General features: G+C 44.4%; 1 protein-coding gene across 1 annotated transcript; it reads left to right on the forward strand.

Moving 5' to 3' along the window:
• Positions 1–20646: 20646 nt before the first annotated feature.
• LOC123491419 (interferon regulatory factor 2-binding protein 2-B-like) lies at positions 20647–23590 on the forward strand. The gene is made up of 2 exons (XM_045222154.1): positions 20647–22036; positions 22396–23590. The coding sequence occupies exons 1-2, from the start codon at positions 21250–21252 to the stop codon at positions 23133–23135; spliced, it is 1527 nt and encodes a 508-aa protein (XP_045078089.1). The 5' UTR covers positions 20647–21249; the 3' UTR covers positions 23136–23590.
• The last annotated feature ends 599 nt before the right edge of the window (positions 23591–24189 follow it).

Here is a 24189-nt window from a genome sequence, read left to right on the forward strand (position 1 = left end):
GCCTGGTCCGGCACCGGTCAGCTGCTCCACTCCGGAGCCAGAGCAGTCCGCTCCACCGGTGCCTAGTTCAGCTCCGGTCAGCGGCTCCACTCCGGAGCCAGAGCAATCCGCTTCACCGGGGTCCAGTCCAGCTCCGGTCAGCGGTTCCACTCCGGAGCCAGAGCAGTCCGCTCCACCGGTGCCTGATCCAGCTCCAGTCAGCTGCTCCACTCCGGAGCCAGAGCAGTCCGCTCCACCGGGGTCCAGTCCATATCCGGTCAGCTGCTCCACTCCGGAGCCAGAGCAGTCCGCTCCACCGGGGTCCAGTCCATATCCGGTCAGCGGCTCCACTCCGGAGCCAGAGCAGTCCGCTCCACCGGTGCCCAGTCCAGCTCCGGTCAGCGGCTCCAGTCCGGAGCCTGTGAAGTCCGCTCCACCGGTGCCTGGTCCAGCTCCGGTCAGCGGCTCCAGTCCAGACGTCAGCCCCTCTCCAGGTTCGGGGTCTCCCACACCAGGGTCCAGACAGGGCTTGGTACTTCATGGGAGGAAGGAGAGGGGAAGCAGCGCGCCGAGGTCCAGACCAGACCAGGGGCGCAACAGGGAGGCGGAGAGTAAGTGGTCGTCACGCCCTGAGCCGGATCCGCCTCCGAGGCGGAATGCCCACCCGGCCCCTACCCTGTTATGTTTATGTTGTGCGGTCGGAGTCCGCACCTTTGGGGGGGGGGGTTCTGTCACGCCCTGACTCTGGGGACTGGTATTTGTTGAGTCAGGGTGTGTATTTTCTGTGTGGTTATGTTCTATGTTGTATTTTCTAGGTTTAGATCTAGATCGTCTAGATCTATGTTGGCCGGTTTGGTTCCCAATCAGAGGCAGCTGTCGCTCATTGTCTGTGATTGGGGACCATACTTAGGTAGCCTATTGGCACTAGTGGGTGGTGGGATCTTGTTCCGTGTTAAGGTATGTTGTGCTGCCTTGGACTTCACGTTTTGTTTGTTATTTTGTCATTGTGTTTGATATTAAATAAACATGTACGCATATCACGCTGCGCCTTGGTCCGTCCCGTCTGTAAGCGAATGTGACATGATCATTGATCTCCTGAGGAAGCTATTCCTTTTCCTTTCTTTCTGTGCCCCCAAATGTTTGGATACACTGGTAAAGTTACCTGGGCTCGGTTTCCTGATAGCGATGGATTTTAGGCTTAGGTTTTAACAATGCATCTTTCCTACAATGGCCGAAGATGTAACATGCGTTTCCTAAAACACCACGCAGATAGAATGTTCGCTAAGTGTGTCGTAGAGGCATGTGTTGATACTGATACGAAAAAATACAACTCTTGTCGCACAGCAAAATATCTCATCACAGTTTAGAGCCCTGACTATGGCTCGTGTTGATTGCATTCCTTAGAAAGTATTAAAATATAGACACTTTGCAGCAAAGTTACAGTCAGGTAAAGATGAGCAAAAAAGACAGTATAAAATAAATAATACAAATACTGAGATACATTGTATGCAAAAGAAAAAGCTAAATTACATGATTTTATACTACTACAATTGCTCAGAGAAAGAGATTTTGTTTAACAAGTAATACAAAAAAATCTAAAAAAGATAGGGGTCAAATTATTGGCAGCCATGTTTTCAATACTCTAGCAAGATAATGACACTGAGCCTTTTTCTAAAATGTTTTATGAGATTGGGAAACACGGGAGGGATCTTAAACCTACGGAATCTTTCCAGAACCTTGATATCCTTATGGACTGCCCTTTTCAATTCAAACCACAGGTTTTCAATGGGTTTTAAGTACAGACACTGAGATGGCCATTGCAACATGTTTATTTTGTGGTCAATCAACTATTACTTTATGGATTTTGATTAGTGCTTGGGGTTATTGTCTTGTGTTAGCCTCCTGGCAGAGGCAATCAGGTTTTTGGCTAAAATGTCCTGGTACTTGGTAAAGTTCATGATGCCATTAACCTTAACAAGGGCCACAGGACAAGTGGATGCAAAATAGCCCCATAACATCAAAGATCCACCACCATATTTTACCGTAGGTACAGTATGAGGTACTTTACTGCACTGGTGTGCATGGCCAAATATATCTATTTTCATGGCATCTGAACACACCACTGGTGTGCTGAAGTACTGAAAACAGGGGTGGCAATAATTCACTATCTTTTTATTTTATTTTGTTACTTGTTAAACAAAATCTATTTCTCTGAGCAATTGTATTTATTATACAAAAATATAATTTTCCCATTTTTGGAGCATGCAATATAGCTCAGTATTTGTATTATTTATTTTATACAGTTTTTTTGCTCATCTTTCTCAAGGGTGCCAATAATTATGGACCTGACTGTGTATCGGAGCCATTTCACAAAGCTTGGTCTATTTCTGAAATATGCGCCACCTCCTTGTCCTCCTCCTTGAATGTATTTATGTTTCACTCACTCAGACAATAGTACTGTGTTTACACAGGCAGCCCAAGTCTGATCTTTTGTCACTGATTGGTCTTTTGACCACTTACAATAGAATTCTGTAGTAAACTGTAGTATACTGTAGAATACTATACTACACGCCGTAGTATCCCACAATGATGTCTAGTACATACAATAGAATGTTGTAGTATACTGTAGAATACTATAGTAAATACCACAGTATTATCCACACAAAAACACTGTAGTAAATACTACAGTAATGCCCACCAAAACACTAGTCTGCAAAAACACTATACTTTTTTGTAAACTATATTAAATACTACAGTATTTAATTTGGATATTCCCTTCCCATTCCCCTCCCTCATATACATAAGTGAGAAACCTACATGCCAAGTATAGACCATATATCCCTACAGGTTATAGAAAAGAGCAGAACTTATCTAAAGAGCTAAACTATCTGTTCAGACCCAAGTCCTACCTACCTACAGGTTATGGACAATTTACTCTTTTTGTATTTCTCCAGAAGGTTTCCTCAATGAGAAAGCCTTCACTTCTATGTCAAAGATAATAAAACAAAAACACTATAGTAAATACTACAGTATACTACAATCCGCAAAAACACTACATTAATTACTATAGTATATAATACCGTTTTCTTTTAGTACAGTATTTATACTGTAGTTAACTGTAAATACTATAGTATACTACAGTAAATACTACAGTAAAGTCCGCTAAAACACTACAGTGAATACATAGTATTTTTTCATGTGGGCTGTTCCAGATAAATCTAATCCTCTGGAGTGTAGCGTTTCTCACAAAGCAAACCACTCTATCCTGAGTCCTTTTAAGTCCTTTCTCTGCCTCTCTCCCCCCTCATCCCCCTTTCCCTTCCTCCCTTCATCCCTCCATCCCTCCCTCCATCCCTGCGTGCCACCACATACACAATTGGAGATCTGGGTCAACCCTGTCTGTTCTCCCGCTGTGACGGAAGAGGGGACAGAACGAAAGAAGGGAAAAGAAAAAGAAAATAGAGGGAAGGAAAAGAAAAGCAGAGAAGGGTGAAGTGAACCAAAAGGACGTTGGGGTGACATCTGGTTGTGCTTCCAGAATGACAAAAACAACAACCACTCAAAGCAGCAGCAGGGACAAAGATGGCTGCCCTGATTTGACCTTTGACCTGGGCGACTTGTAAACAATCACGACACACAACAGGCTTTTTTCCCTCCGTCTTCTGCATGGGACTTTTCATTCTTGCCAGCTCTCTCCCTCTCTGGCCTCAAGGCCTACTCTCCCCGCTCCCCCCTCCTTCCCTCACTCTCTTTCTGTCTCACGCCAAGCTTCCTGCTTCCCTGTCAGGCATATATCAGGCCAGTCAGCTGTGAAGGGTCTGACGCACCTCAGGGCTATTCAGTGGGGCTGGCGCGACGCGATCCATTTAAAAAAAGAGTGATTGAAATAAGCCCTGGCACAGGAGTTGCTGAGTAAGCAGGGGCTGTCTGAGTCTCATCGTTCTGTAAACCCCCCCTCGCTCACTACACACACTGCTACACACATGAATGCACACACACACAGACATGCACATACACATACAGTCATACACGTACACACACACACACACTCACCCTGTGGCTGGCCTGGGTCCCCACCCCCATTCTCTCTCTATTGTCCTCAGCAAATGGTGTTGATTTAGTGCTATGTTTGGGGGCTGCCATTCATACACTAGTGTGTGTGTTTCCTCTTCTATTTTCTATTCAATGTTTAGAGAGATAACAAAGCCAGGGAGCTTTGTGTTGGGTCACAACTGATGTCACAAGCCTGCATTGTGGGGGTTGGGGTTTTTCTGTCTTTTATCAAAGGGGAAGTGTGTGTGTGTGTGTGTGTGTGTGTGTGTGTGTGTGTGTGTGTGTGTGTGTGTGTGTGTGTGTGTGTGTGTGTGTGTGTGTGTGTGTGTGTGTGTGTGTGTGTGTGTGCGTGTGCGTGTGCGTGTGCGTGTGTGTGCGTGCCTATACATGCGTGTAAGTTCGCTTGCCAGAAGTCAACCATGACTGACAGTTGAGTTGATGCAATTAGGGTCATGCGGGTCCATTTCATGCCCAAGCCATGGTACATGACATCTATGACTACCCTTTTATACTGTGTAATATGGTCCTCAAAGGTCACAAACTATCAACAACCCCCACTGTATATAAGCCCTCCTTGGAGAGCATATGACTGCCCATATTATAAAAAGAATGTCATTGATTGGGTGCCCTTTTTTTCTTTCTTTCTGCGAATGAATAAAATACTAAAATAAATCAAATTCACATATTTTCCTCCTCTTCTGTTTTTCCTAGAAAAAAAGAGCTATCTGCTGATTCAGGTCAAAACGCAGAACCTTCAATCTCCCACACACGCACAACAGACCACTAAACCCATTACAATTTCACAGCGCTCGAAAAAGGGGAGGCCTACGCTCGGGAGAAAAAAATCTAAACTCTCACCCACACAGTGGCACTGAAATAGCAAAGTGAAGCTCACAACAGGAGCAATATTCTGCAATGCCTTTAGTTTATAAAAAGAAAGTCAGCTTTGCCTTTCTTGATTGGGAAAGTCAGGCTAGATATATGAGTAGCCAGAGCAGAGTCCGTATTCAACTCGTTGCATCATTTCCCATCTCTAGCTGGGGGGCAGCATATGCTAGCAGAGTTGCTAATCTTGCAGGGAATCTGCCAACTGGGGACCTAGCCAAGTGCCTATGGGCACTTCTAGTGGAGTGGAAATGCTGTAGAAGTCGTATAACTCAAAATGCAGTATCAGGCCTTGCATTGTGTATTGCTGACTGTCATTACATGAAGCTGCTCATCAGTGCTTCAACCAAGCTTGCAAACCTAACTGGTGAATGTTCTGCAGCCGAATGATTGGGTGCCCCCCGCACATTGACTCTGTACCGGTACCCCCTGTATATAGCCTCCCTACTGTTATTTTATTTTACTGCTGCTCTTTTATTTTAATTTTTTACTTATCTATTTTTTACTTAAAACTTTTTTTATTTTCTTAAAACTGCATTGTTGGTTAAGGGCTTGTAAGCATTTCACTGTAAGGTCTACACCTGTTGTATTCGGCGCATGTGGCAAATAACATTTGATTTTGATTTTGATTTGATTTGAATGATGATGATGCTCAAGTGTAGAACCTGGAGTTGGATCAGTTCATCTTTATCTCCTGAGTTTGGAGTTCTACCTTGCACCATTTGTTTGGGGACATTAGATAGACATAGGGTCTTCATATATACACTGGATGCACAAACACACTCACATGCTTACACACACACCTCATTAAAGTTAGGCTACATTATGTCACAGATAACGTAGGGTTGTCAAGGAAATGGTGAGGCATTGTTGTCGTAACATAATATGTTTGTGTATTTTTTCACGGTGTATCCAAAGTCGGGAATTTAGCAGATAGAAATCAGTGTTGGGAAGACCGAAGGCCTTGGAAGGCAGCGGAAAAGCTTTTCTACTGCCTTTTCCTGGAATTGTTCCCCATTGTTAAAAACGCAGAGAGCTCGGACAGAACAATCGAGCAGAAAAACAGCTGGCTACCTGCTGTCAAGATGGCAATAGGCGGAAATCCACCAATAAACATTTGGCTTTGTTTAATCTGAGGTCTCCGGTAGGCTATTCAGCCTTAAGATCCTCAACCTATTGGCATTTTTTCAGACTTTCATTCGCCTCAGCCATGAGGTCATCTGCTATGCTAAGCATGGAAAATAATTCCAAAACAAAAGGTATTTTCTGCACCACAGTCACGTTCAAATTCATCAGTTTTCCAGGTTAGGTGTATGTGTATACGAGAACTATAGCAGAAATCACTAGACAATCCAAGGTCTTCAGCAACAACTGGTTAGATAACCCTATCGATTGCACTGTTAACCATTGTGAAATTTCCTACTGAGCGCGTTAGATATTTCACTCGGACCATCTAGGCCACACCATAGTATTTCTATTTACACATCGTAAATACCTTGTCTCGTTGAGATAATGTCTTGGCCCTTGGACTGGCGGGCTTATCGCATTAATGGGGCAATGTAACTTTGGAAGGCGTGACCGGTGCACAGCGCCCTTAAACCCGACATCGCCCCATTGCCCATTGTGACACTCCAAAAGTTCACAGGGTGGCAATTATTGGTTTTTATCTCACGTCAGATACGACCTCTAACTATGAAATTGGTCAGGACCTACTAAAGATTATCACACACAAGAGGCTGTGAACTTTGACGGGGCACTTTGTACAGGGTTGTTGTGCAGGGTAACTCACCAAGGATAACCTTTTTTGTCTAATGTTTATTCCGTACACTCATTGGACTAGTACAACCTAGCTACAGGTTTACAGGTTTGTTTGTTACATGGCACTAGCGAATATCTTTGATAATTTTTTTCTTGACATGGTCAAATAACTCAAGCATAACCTTTTTCTAATTTGGCACACAAATAAATTGGTCAAAAAGAATGGCACCGATTGGCCTAAAAGTGGCACTGTTATAAGCAATCTCACTTAAACCCTCATATCCGCCGCCTCGTTTGACCAAAATACTTGAACTTTGTATGAAGTTCATGCTGAACAAATTTGCCTCAAGGACCCATAAGGTCCATCAGGATAGATTGTTTGCTATAAAATAGTTAGTTGATAGTGTTGTGTTGATAGTTGATAGATTGCTTGCTTTGTTATCCAACTGATCTTGTGTCCTTTCTGTCATCCTGTGAACCCCGTTCATTGCTGCTCGCAGCTATATTTTGAAAATATATTTTAAAAGTATTTTGTATATTCATTGGATAGATAGAGATAAAGGTGAAATGTAGAAGGGTGCTGAAAGAGCAGTGGGACGGATTCAAACCCATGCTTGCAGTGGCACATTATACATGTGCTCCAGAGGCAGCGGCTTGGACTGCTAGACCACCCCAGGCCAGGAATAGTTTCTATGTGCGTGTAGCATGTCTTTTTCTGAGTAAGTCCCCCTTCTTGGAATCATCTATGACCTTTCGACTTGTGTCTATCATTATCTTCCTACTACCTGTAACCTCTAATAGTTTACCTTTGGAGCTAACATTGGGTTAATGGCTAACTTTGACGGAGTGAGGTGAACATGGTCTGATGGATCAGTAACTCAGTTATCCAGCAAATTGGGCAATCTTGTGACACAGAAACAGTCACGGTGGGGCGTTACCCATGAGTACTGATTTTGGCATGAAGGTGAAAACAGTGCTTTGTGGTGATGTAATCCAACCTGGGAGTTGGGTGAGCCAATCAGAGTGCAGTTTGTTTGACAACACCTTATCATACGTGTCACTGAGGTTGCCGCAACAAGGAGACAGACCAAACAAACCGGAAAATTCTGAACTTGTCAGGCTTATGTACACGTCAACATCAGAGATTCGATTTTTGTCTTTTTAATCAATACAAAAAATAAGAAAAGAAAGTAACAATTGATTTCCATCTGGAAAAGTCTTTAAAAAACAATATTACTACACCGCTTCTTGTTCCTAGGAAGAAAAACCTCATTGCTTACTTAGTTAACTATTGATAGACAATTACTTGAGCACGTGTATTTACGTATGCATGTTTTTAATGCCTCAACATTATAATGTGTCCCTGAAATTCACTGTGTCTTGCAAAAGGTCACTATTCCAATAATGAAAAACAATTAAAACATGTAAAAAATTAAATAAAAATGCTATATACTGTAAACATGTGAGTGTATATCAACTGTATATAACCTGCTATTCAGCTTGCTGTCAAGCATTTCTCTGCCTGCCTTGAATTATTAATCTCTGTTTGACCTCCAAAGATGGACAAATTCATGTTTGGACTTGGCTCCCCATCCCTTCTAACATAGGAGCTGGTTGGCTTGGCACAAATAGAAATTGGCAGGGAGCTGAAGCCACTCAAAACTCTCTCTCTCACACATAGACACACAGACACTCTCGCACAGGCTTCCCGCCAAGTTGTTGTCCAATACTCTGACTGAATATGAAGGAAAGCTGAGTGTGTGTGTGAGTGTCGAACGCACTCTTCTCAACCACAAGGTTATCCAGTCCAGCCCAGCCCCTCGTACCCACACAAACGGCTTTACACCCCGCTTCTGTCTCTCAGGGTCGCCTGAGATGTGATTCATTTCCAAATTAATTTCCAAAATGGCTGCCCTGGGCGAAGAGAGGATAAGCCGACCTCTCGCTGCCTTGCCAAGTCTAGCCGAGTGCAATCGGCTTTGATGGAGGAGTGTTACTCATAGGCTTACTTGCTGAACTCTTACTTGTTGTGAAACAAGGCATTTCTGTAATGATTTAATTCCATTGACATAATACTAAATAATAATTTAGATGATGATGATTTTGTGTATTTTTCAGTGCAGAATTTGCTGTTATCAGTCCTCTTGGCCGAACAGCATTCGCTTTTCATCAGAATGTGCGTCACTTATGTGTAAACAAGAGTAGTCAAAATAAACACGCCACTGCGGTCGGCCCATGCATGCTCCAAGTGCTGGTAGCCTCCGCCCCCCGGCTTTACCACCTGTACCCCCCGAACCCTGACCTGCAAAAGCGCTAACCCTCTCCCTCTCGTCTCTCTCTTTCCGCCCACGCTAAAACATGCACAAGCGAGCGCCGCTGCAATTATAGCTGAGTGTGAGTCACGGGTTGCACAATAACGCTGCACCGCGTAATCATATAACACCGGTTTATCTGTCTCGCCAAGGGCACCTAGTGTACTCTGCCCCGCCGCCCAGGGCTGTGTTGTGCTCTGTTATGACAGTGTGACAGAAAGAGATGAAGAGAGATACAGAGCTAGAGAGAGACCAGAACAATTAAGAGGAAGCAAAGGGAGAGAGAAATGGCTTTGGTGGGTGTGAGAGTGGTAGAATGGAGTTAGAGAGGTGTAGAGATAGGGAGGAAGAGGGGGAGAGGAGGGGTGTCGACAGTTGGGCCGTGGCTGGGGAGACAGCTCAACAGATTGGCTAAAGCCACTGATGTTCTCTAGCCCACTCAGCTCGTCTTAGCTCAGAGAATACAGCCTGCCAAGTGCCCTGCCTCACCTCTGGGACACGACATACTAACACACACACAACTCACACACATTCAAGGCTTACACACACAAACACACAACTCATACACACACTAACACACAACTCCCACACACTAACACACACTCATGTAAGCCTTGAATGAGTGTGTAAGGCGTACGTCAGTTGTTTGTTAGTGTGTGTGACTTGTGTGTCAGTGTGTGAGCTGTTTGTTAGTGTGTGTCATTCAAGGCAGTCGCGGTGGGGCTTTACGTCTGCAGGTTATGGCACAGAGCTTTTAGCTACATACATTCTAGCCCAAGGCGGTTAATGCTGTAGCTGAACCTAAATGCTGTAGAATAGACTATAGTAACGGCCTATTATTAAGCATTTTGCAGAGAACAGTTTGAATGTGCACTGACACTCTCTAGCTTTGCTATAGTCTAGACCCGAGGCTATGAACCAAGAGCAAATTAATAACGGACTGATGCATTGTTGCTAAGCGACGCTATCACACTATGAAATGTATGTTTGGAGATCAAATGTGCTCGTTGGGCCGAATCCCAGCTTGAGCCGCACATACGTAAATCCAACATTTGTGTAAACTATGCATTGCTGTTATAGGGAGATTTTTGCAAATATCTGATTTGTAAGTACACTTATCTCAAGCAAGTATTCGACCCTCGTGCCTATAAAAAGGGTTGTATTCTCTATGAACAAAACAGAAGCAAACAGACCGAAACGGTGAAGGACTTGCTACGGTGTTCACTAATAAATACGACCACGGACAACTACCAATTGTATCTATGACCTCTTCAGGACAGGTCAGGACACAGGGGGTGTCGAAAGGTTTAGGAGGTGGCTAAAATAGGGACGGAAAGAGGAATGGGAACTATAAAACAGACGGCAGGAGGAAGAGGGAACATAAAACATCACAGGTATAAAGATAATATGTAAATTCTCCAGAGAGAGTGAGAAAGAGAGCGAGCGAGAGAGGGAAAAGAAACGGTTATTGTTTTCATCCTGGGTTATTCTGATTCTGTTGGACATAATAGAATTCCCCCCATTCATGCGGAAGGCCTTGTGTTCACATGCCTGGTGTATGCCCCAAATCGCACCTTATTCCCTATATAGTGCACTACTTTTGACCAAGGCTATGGTCAAAAGTGCTCCACTATATAGGGAAATTGGGTGCCATTTGGGATGCAGTCCTGGTTTTCGGTGTACACTACGCCCTCACATCTGGTTTGAATGAGACTAGCTCAGATACATGGCTTCTCCGCTGCCGTTGGCGGTTCGAAGGGGAGTGAGAGTTTTAGAGAGGCGGTGACCGCGTGGCGAGGCCTCGCGAGGAATATAGCGGCTGAGGCCGGATTACAAAAACAGAGGGGAATGTTGCACAGATGACGGTTTGATTCATGTGCTAGATGTCGTAAAACCGTTTCCTTGACACAAGGACTAGCGAGGAAGGCCTGTTTTTCTTTTTGTTTTACGATTCTCTCATCCAGACCAGGCAGAAATAGAATGACGTGCACATATGGGCTCTGCTAGCAATTAATCTATTACCATTTAGGATATATAAGTAGCGGAGGTGGTGTGTTAGCTCCCGAGTAAGCTTACCTAACACTACAAATATGTTGTGGAGATGGTTCTCTGAAGTACACTTGCATGATGGGTAGCCTCATCTCAGATGTGAAGACTTAAGTGTTACCTCCCGGAGCAAGGTTTTAGCTTAGTGAGCTAACATGGTCTTCTGTTGGGCAGACAACCTGTTTTTTAAACCTGCTAGTATACTCTAGGATACTGGACCCTCTTGCTGCTCAACTCTCAACTTGCTAGGTGGTTAAAAAGGTAACTGTGACACAGTTGATCACATGATCAACATGTTACATCATGGTCCTACCATTCCTTAATCATCACGTTGTGTCATTTCTGAGTGAGTGGGCCAAATGTACCTTTGGAAGGGGCAATGGCCAACCCAGCACCCTCCCCTAGAATCTGCCTTGTTCCCCCGTGAGACACTTGGAAAAAAGAATGTCAGGAAAAAAAATCTTCATCTCCTGTCATCCACTTCAAATTGATACTTCAGACTGTTAAAAGTTTTGCCCTATTATCTTTTGATGTCAGAAACTCCCCTTTAATGGGCTTGCTGCCTTGGAGTGGCCTGAAAACGCTGTCTGTCTGGACATTAAGTAAGCTGTCATTATTTGCAGTTTCTTGCTTCAGGGCTTAGTTACATCATGGTGAACTTAGCCGTGCGGCGCTGATCTTATTTTTGGCAGCCCTGTGTTACGTACCTGAATGGAGGATAGCTGGCTTAGCACCCTGGCAAACTAACAGGCGAAGAGGAAAAACAGGGAAAACAGGAACAAAAATGTTTTCTCCCGTAACGGCCCGGACCGTAAAAGAATCCATGAAATTTAAGCGGCACTTCGTTGATGAGTTTACCATTCTCTCCCCGAAGATGCATGTGGATATCGGAAAGAGTGAATCTAGGGGAAACTTGCAGAGCGTGGCAGAAAATACCCCAAAACGCAGGGTTGCATCAGAGTAGGGATAACCTACGTGCAATAAATATGTTGCAGATACTGCTATTCAAAGATAAGCAAAACTCAATGGTATTTTGCACCAATGCACAAACTGTTTTGGGTTTTGCTCACCTTTCTCAATCAGGAGAAATGTAAAATGGCCTAGTATTCATTTGATTTGGTTGAGGTATGAAACTGTCCAGTTGAGAAATTTTGGCTAGCATGATCTTTGGAACTTCTTTTTCACATAAATGAAAGCCTTATTTTTGCTGGTGTCCACTAGTGTGGCTTCTCAGTTTGCATATCATATGATTTTAGTCTTCTATCCTTTTAGGAATTTGTGTCCTCAACTGCTTTGCGATTTTCCTCTCTCCATATTTTCCCACACTGGAGAAAATGCGGGGAGATTCCAGCAATTTCCCCACACGCTTGCGAAGAGCGTGCGATCATAGGCTCGGTTGTCTGCTCTTTTTCAAAACGTCCCCTTACAGTATATTACTGAATGCAGACTATTTTTTTATTTTAAGCCCCCTGTCCCCCGTTCCTTCTCTCACCCATCCTGCTTAACTGCTAGTCCTCACCCACCCCTTTCTTCGCCCATCCTCCCCCAACTCCCTCCCCCTCAGTGTAGCGGCTTTGCAGATGTGGCACATCTGGCTCCAGGAGTGACTCATTATTATTCGCTCTGATGTTCCACTCCCCTCTCTCTCTCTCTCCTGCTGCCATGGCAACTGACGAATGTTTGGCAGGAAGCCCTAGTCGGAGGATCCAGGGATGAATAAGAGCCTAGCGATGGGTGTATGTGTGTGTGTGTATGTGTGTGTGAGAGAGTGGGAGGGATGGAAAAAGAGAGAGAGAGGGAGGGTGTAGAGAAAAAAGGGAGGGAGGGAGAAGGGAGTAAGCTCTCAGTAGTTTGGCTTCGATCCAGGGCAACCATAATGCCTGGCTGAAATGAGGCCCTTGGCAGAACACCAGGTCTCCGAGAACAAAGATGTGTGCTTCTAACGCCGGCGACAGGGCCCCGCTTGGCAGCTTCTGCATTTTCCCAGCAGCCTTTGCCTTGGCAGCCCGCCACCCTTTCCCTCCAGGCCTGCAAAGAGGATTAGGGTGGAGGGAGGGAGGGAGGGAGGGAGGGAGGGAGGGAGGGAGGGAGGGAGGGAGGGAGGGAGGGAGGGAGGGAGCGAGGGGAAAAAGAAAGCCTTGTTTTTCTCGTCTCCTCACTTTGCCCCTGTGACATCACCGCCTCTCCTCTCCAGATGCACACTGTCCAAAAGTGTTTTTCCCCTCTCTCTCCAAACGCGCCATTTTATTTGAGTTGGCCTTCCATTTTATAAACGGTGTCGTCAGTCGCTATATTGAGGGTAAGCCTGAGCGCCCAAAATGGCATCCTTCTCGGTTGTCTGACTAACTGCACTTGTAAGGACTAGAGGACTAGAGCTGCACCAAATGCCTATGCAGTTTCCAAGTGTTGACTTGAATGCAAACCCTGCTCTGTGAAAATAATGCAAAAACATCACACCCCTTCCTATACAATAAAGTGCTCGTGCTGTGACATTTCCAGGATATTGCATCACTCCGTACTGCAACACTGCATCAAAGATCAAAGCACTGCAGTCAACGCCGCTTCTCGAGACTGTCGCCGCTTTAAAATAGCTGCAAAGTCGATGCTGCAGCACCCAATTTATTGTTCTTTTTTCAATCAGCATTTGTTACCTCTGCTTATTGATCTGCCAAAGAAGCATTGTGGACAATCAATAGGGTAGAACATTTTCCTTCTGCGCCGTCCAAGAAGCTATCTCTTTAAGTGGCATATGCCTCAGCCACTCGCACCATAACAGGCTGTCAGGGTCAGAGAGTGGATTCATTGCAGCAAAGCAGGAAGTGATTTGGGATTTAGTGCATGCACACTCAGCGAGCTGTAGGCAGTTGTCTGAAGCGTAGACCACACTATTTATTCATGTATGTGTGCACACTGTAACCTAGCTTTAAGTGCTATTTAGAGGAGCAGTGAAAAGGGCTTTAAATGTGGGAATTTTTTCTATGTAAGGCAAGGGCTTTGTTTGTGTCAAGCTCGGATGATTAAGACGGGAGAAAAAAAACACGTCTGTAAACAGGAAATGGTTCATTACTTAGAATGTCCTGAAGGGAGAGTGATCTCCATAGTAACCCTTTCCTTCCTGTACTGACAATAAAAACATGACAGTATAATGATGATAATTTGTTTTCCCTTCCATTGCGCCACACTTAAAGTCAAATGTTGATGACGGTAAACTAAAGTGTGATTTCAGGGAACGGGAATAAGTAATCTTTTGTACATTATTTCTAATAATGTTTTTCGGGTGAGTGTACACAGCATGTTGCTTTCGTGTCTGTCAGAACCAACTGTGACTAAGCAAAATAGCCAACAGTGATTGGTCAGTGCCTCCAAGCTTAGTCACAACACAATGCCATCGAACCCACTCTAAAATAATTCCATTAGTCCATTACGCCTATAACAAGCTAATGGTTTTCAGTTAATAACGTAGAAATAGGGCCTCGAGGAGCACGTTGCAACAACCTCAGCCCACAAGATTAATTCCCCTAAATGGGAGGTTAGGCGCCACTGTAAGCCTACATTTTCTTGGCAACTACGGAAGACATCCTCTGACAAAAATAGTACGAATTTAATTTAGAATGCATTTCAATTAAGTGCACACATTAAATCAAATACCTCGGAAAGGAAATTCCCTTTGGGGCTATAAGGCTAATCATTTATAAGCATTGGGAGCCAAACGGCAATTTATTTGGAACTCTGTCAGTTGCTTCCCGATAGAGGCAAACGTAAAATGCTATTTGTTTTATTTTTACTCTTGAAAGCAACATGCAGCAGCATGCGCTCAATAACTTCAAAGCACAAGTGCTGTGTACAGTAATGCTTAATTCACGAAAAGTACTGTTTAAAAATTTAAAGGCTTTAACACATCAAAGAGAAGCCACTACAAAGCCATTTGTTCAATTATTAAACGACTTCCATGCTGTTAATTTGCCTTAGTCGCATACTGGAAGGCTTGCGCATATAACCACCTAGTTACTGAGTCTGTCTACTGACAGATTACAGAGGAACAAAAGTCCATTGACTGAGTCATAAGGGGGGTTTGCCGAACCGTAAACATTCCTGGTCAAGGGCAAATTGATAAGATTCATAATTTTTTTATCAAACATATCCTCCCTCCCTAGCTTTGGCAAGCAAATGCATGGAGTCATGTGGTTCAGTTATCGTCTTTATTTGTTTTTGTCGTCATTGGATACTTTTGCGAATGGCCAGGAGTCCATCTGAAAAAAGCTGGACACCGTGCTACAGTGTGACCTCAATGTCACCTTCTCCAGTCTGCTTTTCCTGGGTTTCTTTCCCATCGAGCAGACTTCCTCCCATGTGAAACGACTAAGCTGAATAAACTGACTCATTTGACCCTCTTCCTCGCCATGAGGCCATGTCTGCAAATATCACATCTGACTAACTCCAACCTCCAACCAACTGGGAACCTTTTCAAGGGCCCTAGCCCAAGAGTCATGCAGGCAAGGAATGCCTGACTTGAAAGAACTTCCAAGTGACACTTGACTTTAAGCCAACAGGTATAATGCATTATGACGTGGTCATAATGCACGGAAGGACTTGTCATATGACACTCTTATTCATGGGTTGCACATTTAATCACAATATTGATTTTAACGTTCATTTTAGGACTGATGCCCAGCTGAGGATTCTACTCAATGCAGTTTCAATGAATGCTGATGACGATTTAGTCTAAAGTGTATTACTGTGGCTTGGAAACTATATGACATTTCAAAAGGAGGCAAAGAATTAGTAGGACAAGCTTTTGTCATCATTGTGATGTTGGCCGATTTACTTTAGATACAGTATAACTCTAGTTAATGTTAGCATTGCTAGCTATTTCCGACGAACAAGTAAACTTTACGACATCATAATGATGGCAAAGTTGTTTTCTACTAATTGTTTGTCTACTTTAGCAATGTTATCGTATTTCCAGGCCACTATAGTGTAAATTTGACGAAACAGTCATTAGCCCCCGTTCAGAAAGACATCATTAACCATCCGTCAGACATGAATATGCTGCGGCATCTGTAAAACGTTGATAACAATGGCAACGATGCGACCGCATGACGGATGTGCAACCCATGAATAATGTCTTAGTATCATATGTCATAATGATCCTCAGATGTTGCCAAAAACAACACATAAAAAAGACATACAGTAAGATATGAGTTAATAATAAAGTATTATAAGGGTAGCAATGCACCAGTACCTGTTGTCTTTAAGCGAAATGTTACCCTAATTTCACTTTAACCACTCTTGCCACTCTCTTCCTCAGACCATTAAGAACAACGATTAAAAGTAACAATAGCAGGCTCATGTCAAGACACTGTGGCAACCTGTGATTGCCTGACATGTAGTCCTCTGTGTTTGTGTGCGAGCCGCTGTTCAAGCTGCCACCAAGTTGGAGCACCTGGGGATGCTGAGCGATGTCAGCGTGCCACATAAGCCACCAGAGTGCCCCCCCCTCCTTCATCCCTCATTCCATCAGCAGATCAACAGGTCTTAGGGTCTTCCAACCTTCGTGACAAGCCACAATAGATGCTCAGGTGGGTTTTGATGCATGTAGGTGAGAGAGTGCAAGGGAGGGAGGGAGGGAGTGGAGTGTGTGTGTGTGTGTGTATTCTTTGTGTGAATGTGTGTGTGTGTGTGTGCATGTGTCTGTGACTTTGTGTGTGTGTCTGTGACTGACTTTGTGTATGTGTGTGTAAACTGTAATCACACCGCATAAGGAGGATTGTTTTTCTTCACACTGGCCCAGCTCAAGACAAGGCCACCAGCGTAAGGGATGTTCCCACTCTAATTAACCAGCTTACTAAAGAGTCTTAAGTGAACCAAGACGGTTACCTTGCTGCTCTGCAGACGTCTTGGCATGGTAGTGGGGAAATGTCTAAGCTGATTGGCAGCCACAATGATGAAACCCAATATGGTGTTAGCTTGAGTATGTATTTCGTTAGAGTCTAGATACACACACACACACTTGTGCATGTGCACACAATCATTGTGTGTGTGTGTGCATCTGTGTGCACGTATAAATACATACTCAAACGTACATAACACAATGCAAACTACACCACATCCAACCTATCTGACCTCCAGGTACATTCTTATTTTGGATCAAAACTTTTCCTTTCTATTTTAATACCTACAGTTTCTCTCCCTGCCATCGCTTGGGATTAGCTTATACACCGTTCACAGGGGCACATTGTCCTGGATGCAAATAGCCCACACTGCTATTGCTGCTCATTTGCCTGTTCTGCCTCAGGCTGCAGAGAAATAGGACACATTGTTCACTGGTGCACCTACAGTAGCCTACGTGTCCCCCTCGTGTCTCTCTCTCTCTTTCTCTCTCCACACAGCCGACTGGGCGAGCGAGACAGAGCATGTCACAGTGTTGCAACCGAGAGAGAAGGACGAGACAAAATGGGCCAAGGCCACGTCAAGTCAGCTGTCTGGGCGATGCAGATCCACACCGACGTGATACAGTCATACGGACCATTGAGTAAGAGATGTCTGGGTTGCTACTGTTAATGCTGAGTCATTGTCAGTGGTTCACTGTTAGAATGGCTCTCCTGTTGGCCAGCCATCATTCCACAACTAGTTTATTTACATTCAGGGGCGTTTGAGGGGGCTAAAGTACATGAGGATGGCTGGGGTGTGGTCCGGAGAGGGGCTATGCCCCCCATCTGTAAATTTGATAATTTTGCATATTTCTAACACTTGAAACTGCTTTTTCCGGCAATCTATAGCCATAATCATTATGCTTAATTTTATGTCCAAATATGTCAATTTTTCTGCATATCGAAAAATACCTCTTGAGCTGTCTGTATCCTCCTGACTGGTGGTTATTTTTTAAAGAAACTAAATACGCTTCTCTGCATCTCTGCTAAAATCTGGGTAAAACATTTAAGGAATGTGAGTCTTATTCAACATTTAGTTATTGCTTGCTTTTCTAAAGTCTATCAAACATGCGAGCAGTCATGCCAGCTAAGATAGTTAGACAAGCTAGCTACTCTTAAATTGATTGATAGCCTGGAGATTGGGAACCTAGTTGGGATAGCTAAAGCCAACTTCATAAAATTGCTAAGTGGCTAGTCGTATTACAGAGCAGTGGTGGCACCACAGGTCCCGGAGTCCCCAAAATTCTGGGGTCTGTAGTTTTTCCTAATCTGGTAACCAACCTAACCAGGTATAATTCTGGACCTTATATGGTATGATGTGATTAATCTGTTGTAAAAAGGTTTAATATGGGCTATGATGTGACCAGAGTTTTTCTAATCAGGTCACATGTTTTTTAAATCCTGGGAAAAAATCCTGACCTTGGGGATGATGAAGACCCTGTCAAACTGCAGCAACCTTGTACTTGTTCATATTAATTATATTTTAAAGGGAAGGAAAAGGGCATATCTAGTCAGTTGCACAACTGAATGCATTCAACTGAAATTTGTATTAGAACTAGTGGGGTTTCCTATACACAGAGAAAGCAACATAATTGGACAATAAAACTCACAGGGCTGATCTTGCTTTATGCAGGTCTGCATCATGTAGTCTTGTCATATGCAACTGTAGGCCTAATTAAAAATGTACTCATGGTCTCTGTCTGCTATTGATTAATTACAGTTAATAATTTTGGATTGAAAAAGTCTAGGTAGCCTAGTCAGCCCATGTGTGAATATAAACCAAATTTTTGATCCCATTCACATTTTCGCACAAACAAATGGGCTATAAATACACAACATTACCCTGTTACACTGATCAGAGTATAGTAGCCTAGAATATGCGGCTGCTGTTGTTAGTAGCCTACAGTTGATCAGAGTGAAAAATAGTCTCATTTCAATGCAATACAGCCTGTCAGATCGCTAATTTTTAGGTGTATAGTCTGCTACATTTATGTAAGAGTTTTTGGTTGTGTCTGTAGGGAGTGACGTGTTATCACGCTTGCTATATAAATACTGGAGGAAAGTGGAGAGCATGCCTTGAGCGTTGTGCCCCGCACCGCAACCTGCGATTGCCATGAATCTGATTTGTCAAGACACACAGTCTGCAGCAGCACTCTGATGTGAAGGACAGAGAAATTGTGCGCAAATCGGTCTAAAAAACATAGAACTTTGCCCCTCTTTTTAACGCTTTTCTTCAATATATTTTATTAAATTGATTAAATTCGGCGGCCCTGTTACAGGACAAATTTGAGGCTGCTACCATACATTTTGTAGCTTGTTGCTATACAATGATATAGTTGCCATTTTCCATGTTTAGCCTATTAGAAACAAATAGATGTAGCCAAAAATGAAACTATTCATCACATTTAGTCGACTGGCTCTTTAACAAAGAGCATGCTTTTTATCAGAAACCATTTCCTTTGGTATTTTGCTTTAACATGCTGTGACTCGTTCGTCCTACCCCGCATGTCTGTGATCTTTGGCAGCGAGCCAGGATGGGTAGTTTGTTTTTCCACAGATGGGCGAGGTAAGAAGCGGGTACGTGACTAAAATCCACTTCCTGTTTGGAACGTCATCATATAGTAGGCTACATGCTTGCAAAAAAAACCTGCTTTGTATCCGCAGGTCTCCTCTGTGGTATTGCCTCAAACACAACAGCCACCTACTCTACAATTTTGTGGCTAAACGTAACAAAGAGAGAAAGTAAATGACGGAAAACTCCTCGGTCGGTTGGCAATGAGGGCATCATTTTTTGTAAAACCCTACAGTAGCTATATAGGCTACAAACACAGTTCATGCAATATCAACACATTTAGTAGGCCTAAGGCTATTTTGTAGACCTTCCTCACAGTCTAACAAGACCAGACCTGAGTGACATTTAGGCTATGTGAAATTATCAACCAAAGTAAATGAACTATCCACACGAATAGCCCCCAGACTTAAAGAATTGATGGAGCAGTAATTGAAAAAAAGTGCAAAGGATGTCTCGGTTTGTGACTTTGATCTGGGGGTTTCCGTGTTCGCCAGTCAGACAGGCTGTGAGTTGTCGAGTTTACTGAATCACGAGGCGTTGATTGGTGTGTTAGTCATGCTGAATGAACTTTGTCCAATATTTAGACGATGAGGAAATTCACAGTCGCTCTTTGTAAAAACATCGCTCAAACGGTGGTTAGGGGCTATAATCTCAAATGTCGAATTGCAACAATGTTACAGGCACGCGCCACAGCATAATGTGACTGCAACTACGTATCAACTACCTCGTTATGTGATACATTGTTGCATAGAATAAGTGGCGCATGTAGCAAGCGATTGACAAAGTAGCCTAAACATAGTTAATGACGCATATTTGTAAAATGAGAAACATTTCGACGTTAGATTAGAATAGTTACATTATGAAAACTATTTTTATGTCCAAACAAGCCGATTGTGCAAAGCTCAATGCGTAAACTATGAATTGGAAAGAGGCTATCCGATTTTTAAATGGACGAAGGAAGGAGGGTAAAATCTGCCATAGTAACACAGAGTCGAATTGTGTGGTTGGGTGAAAGCTATCCGCCTCGTGACGTTGTGCTGGCAGTGTGACTGGAATGAGGATTTGCTAAATAGGGCTCTAGTGCCAGTCCGGGAGAGCATGCATAGGCTACCTAAAAGAGCAAGATAGGTGACGCCACTTGTTGAGTTGCATGCAAAGGCATTATATATTAATGAGACAATTTAGGAGCCGCAATAATTTTAGCTGTTGCTTTGAATTCTTTGGATGTCGATTCTCAGTAATCAGAAGCCTATCATCAACATTATTTAAACAAGTAACCTTGACTTGAAATAAATAATTTAAGTAGCAGGGCTCAACTGCCTCAAACCAGTTTCTCTTTAGGGCTTGCTGGCAGTTTAACTCCTTGCACAAGTGGTAGGGCCTACAGATAAAGAGAGGAAAAGGTGAGCATGCGCTGGAGGGGCTGTCGAAGAATCAAGTAAATAGAATTGGAGCTGCTAGAAGCACTAGTGGTGTGTCGTCGGTGACGTCACCGCCCTACATTGAGCTCGGGCTGTGAGTTGTAGTGCGAGATAGATAGAGGCGCGCCGTAGTAAAGTACACAACTGCAATGAACTTCTCAGTGTAACTTGGCTGTTTTAAGGCTGCTTGGCTAGAGGGAAAATACAAAATAATTCGCGATTCCTTTTTTTCTACAGAATAAAACGAATCCCAGGGAGATTTGGAGAATTTGGTATCCACTTTTTCGAAAACTATGTCGTCCGCGGCTGTAGCTGCTTCGAGGAGGCAGTCATGTTATTTGTGTGACTTGCCCCGCATGCCATGGGCGATGATCTGGGATTTTACCGAACCCGTTTGCAGGGGATGTGTCAACTACGAGGGAGCCGACCGGATTGAGTTTGTAATTGAGACTGCCCGACAGCTGAAGAGGGCTCATGGCTTCCAGGACGGGAGATCTCCGGGGCCAGGCAAACCTCAGCACTCGGGGAAGGAAATTCAGTCCCACAACCATTCGGCTGGAGACCCCGGCTCGCGTCCGCCTCAGCCTCTGGATCGCTATCCCCTCTCTGACCGGCCGCCAAGGTTGGGACCGGAGTACCAACCGGGGAGGCAAGTTAACGGCATCCCTGTGCCAAATGGATTTCCAAAACCTGACGACCCACCGGAGCTGAACCGCCAGAGCCCTAACCCTCGCAGGACTAGCACGGTTCCTCCCAATTTGGTGCCTTTAGTAAACGGAAACATGGGTCCAGTACACGCACTCAATGGTCGGCCCGCTCAAATGGGTATGCCGGGCGCGTTGAATGCTCCTGGTCAAGGCGACCACGGCAAGCGCGGGGAGGATATGAAAGACAAGCATAGACCGGATAGCATGTCGGACATGTCGGAGAGCCACAAGCGGGCGGAGGAGTGGATGGGCAAGGGTAAAACAGTGAGGGATTTGATGGCTCTCCACACATTCGACAGCAGGTTCAAGAAAGACCATGCGGCGATGCAGCGCGTTATGGGATATGAGACAAGTGCAACTTCTTCAAAACCAGGTAGGATTGTGGATTTTTTTCACACAGGAATGCATTCATTTAGAAGACTAAAACAGGAACTGGCAGTGTTGAAATTCTTAGTCAGCTACTTTTCCACTGTGTTGACGTGGGTTTTCAGCTGAATGGTTGTTTATGCATGTTTACATTTCCTCTAGTCTGATCCCCAGCAGGCTACTGACCATCTTACTTATTTTTCCTCTGCACATTTTGTTTTACATATGAAAGAATACAACTTTGAGAGGAATGTTTCATTATTTACGGTGCATGAACATTTGGTGCTGTGGTGGTTGGAGTGTTTGTTAACCCTGAACTCCTCTCTCTAACCCCCTCCCCTCCTCCTCTTCCTTCTTCTCCAACAGACCGAGGGAAGCACCCGCGGAGCATGAAGAGGAAAGCCTCCCCTGAGCCAGACGGCGAGGGCTCCGCCCCCAAGATGAACGGCGGCGAGGGCCAGCCATGGCTGCCGTCGCCCTCCGAGGTCCTCAAGATGCCCCCGGCCTCCCTGCCAGGCTTCTCTGCCGCTCCACCCTCCACCATCTCCCCTCACAGTCGCACCACCCCACCGGAGGCGGCCACGGCACAGAACGGCCAGTCGCCCATGGCAGCACTCATCCTCGCCGCTGACAATGCCGGCAACACTAATTCGCAAAAGGACGCCAACCAGGTGCATTCCACCACGGCAGCGGGCCGGCGCAACAGCGGGAGCCCGCTGTCCCCGTCCTCTGCAGGCCAGCGGCGGCTGACCCAGAGGGAGGTGGTGGCCACGGCCCACTCACAGGGCATGGACCCTCACGGGGCGCCGCCGCAGAGCATTCCAGACTCGTCGGTGCCGGGCAGCGTGCCACTGTGCTGCACCCTGTGCCACGAGAGGCTGGAGGACACGCACTTTGTCCAGTGCCCGTCGGTTCCCTCGCACAAGTTCTGCTTCCCCTGCTCCCGGGAGAGTATCAAACAGCAGGGGGCCACGGGAGAGGTGTACTGCCCCAGCGGGGAGAAATGCCCACTGGTGGGCTCCAACGTACCATGGGCCTTCATGCAGGGCGAAATAGCCACCATCTTGGCAGGGGACGTGAAAGTAAAAAAGGAGAGAGACCCTTGATTTTACCTTGCGTTTTTTTTTTTACCCACCACAACAACAAACAAACAAAAACCAACATGTACACCATTACAAATGAATATAAATCCTCGTACCATGCATACCATCCAAAAGAAACTGATGGACATGTACATATTGGACACAAGGGAAGTTGTATACTTCGTAAACATGGCTGTATAATATTTTTTTTTTTTTTTTTTTTTTCAATACATTGTGTTTCTATATTTTTTTGAAGATAAAGGTATGTACTCATCATAATAGACTACTTTCCTCCTCCCCCTTTTTTCGATGTCCTATCGATGTACTTTTAGTTCTGGTGGCAGTCCCTGTTAAACATAGAATGTGACTAACTAATATGACTCTACGAGCACTTGGCAAACTGAAATGCTTCTAGCTGTACTTGTATGCACTTGTTTAAAAAAACTTGCCAAATACAATTTCTGACCTTGTAATAATAACTAGTGTCTGGTTTGCTTATTTCCCTGCAATCAGTAATGAGTGAAGCCATAGGGAGAGAGAGTCATGTCCCGACTATGAATCACTCATGGGCAGTGATGCAATACCTTTGAAAATAACAAAATGGGACCCAGGGAGGAGTGGAGGGGGGAAGCAAAGCGAGGGAGGAAAATAAGGGAGGGGAGATTTTCTATACAGCGGTAAACAACATACAGTTGAATATGCCAGCAAACAAAAATTCCTCAGTAAGATGGTTTTAATTCTCATGATTTACTTTGCTTACAGGAACTATGAGGCTATTGTACATTAATGACCACTAGGTTAGTACAATCCACTGCAGGTCTCCTATTGCTGGTAAAGATAAAAGTATTCTAAGTTTCTCATGCTAGAAGTTCAGGTACAGTTAACCCAAAATTACTTAAATGTTCATTTAATCAGTTCACTAAGGTTATTCCACATCACTGTTTATTTGGGGATGTTGATTTTAAAGTGATTCTGCACAATTGAAACAGCCTCTACTGTAAATTATCTCTTGGTACGTCAGCCTAAATGGAGGGAGAGGAGTTGTTTAGTTTCATGTTCAAAGGTAGTTAGGCTAGCA

This window comes from Coregonus clupeaformis, chromosome 8 (genome assembly GCF_020615455.1).
Source record: "Coregonus clupeaformis isolate EN_2021a chromosome 8, ASM2061545v1, whole genome shotgun sequence".
NCBI classification, from domain to species: Eukaryota; Metazoa; Chordata; class Actinopteri; order Salmoniformes; family Salmonidae; genus Coregonus; species Coregonus clupeaformis.

Coding starts and splice junctions, on each gene's coding strand:
- LOC123491419 (XM_045222154.1), top strand. CDS start 21,250: ATGTCGTCCGCGGCTGTAGCTGCTTCGAGGAGGCAGTCATGTTATTTG. Junction 22,037..22,395: donor TGCAACTTCTTCAAAACCAG/GTAGGATTGTGG, acceptor CTTCTCCAACAG/ACCGAGGGAAGCACCCGCGG.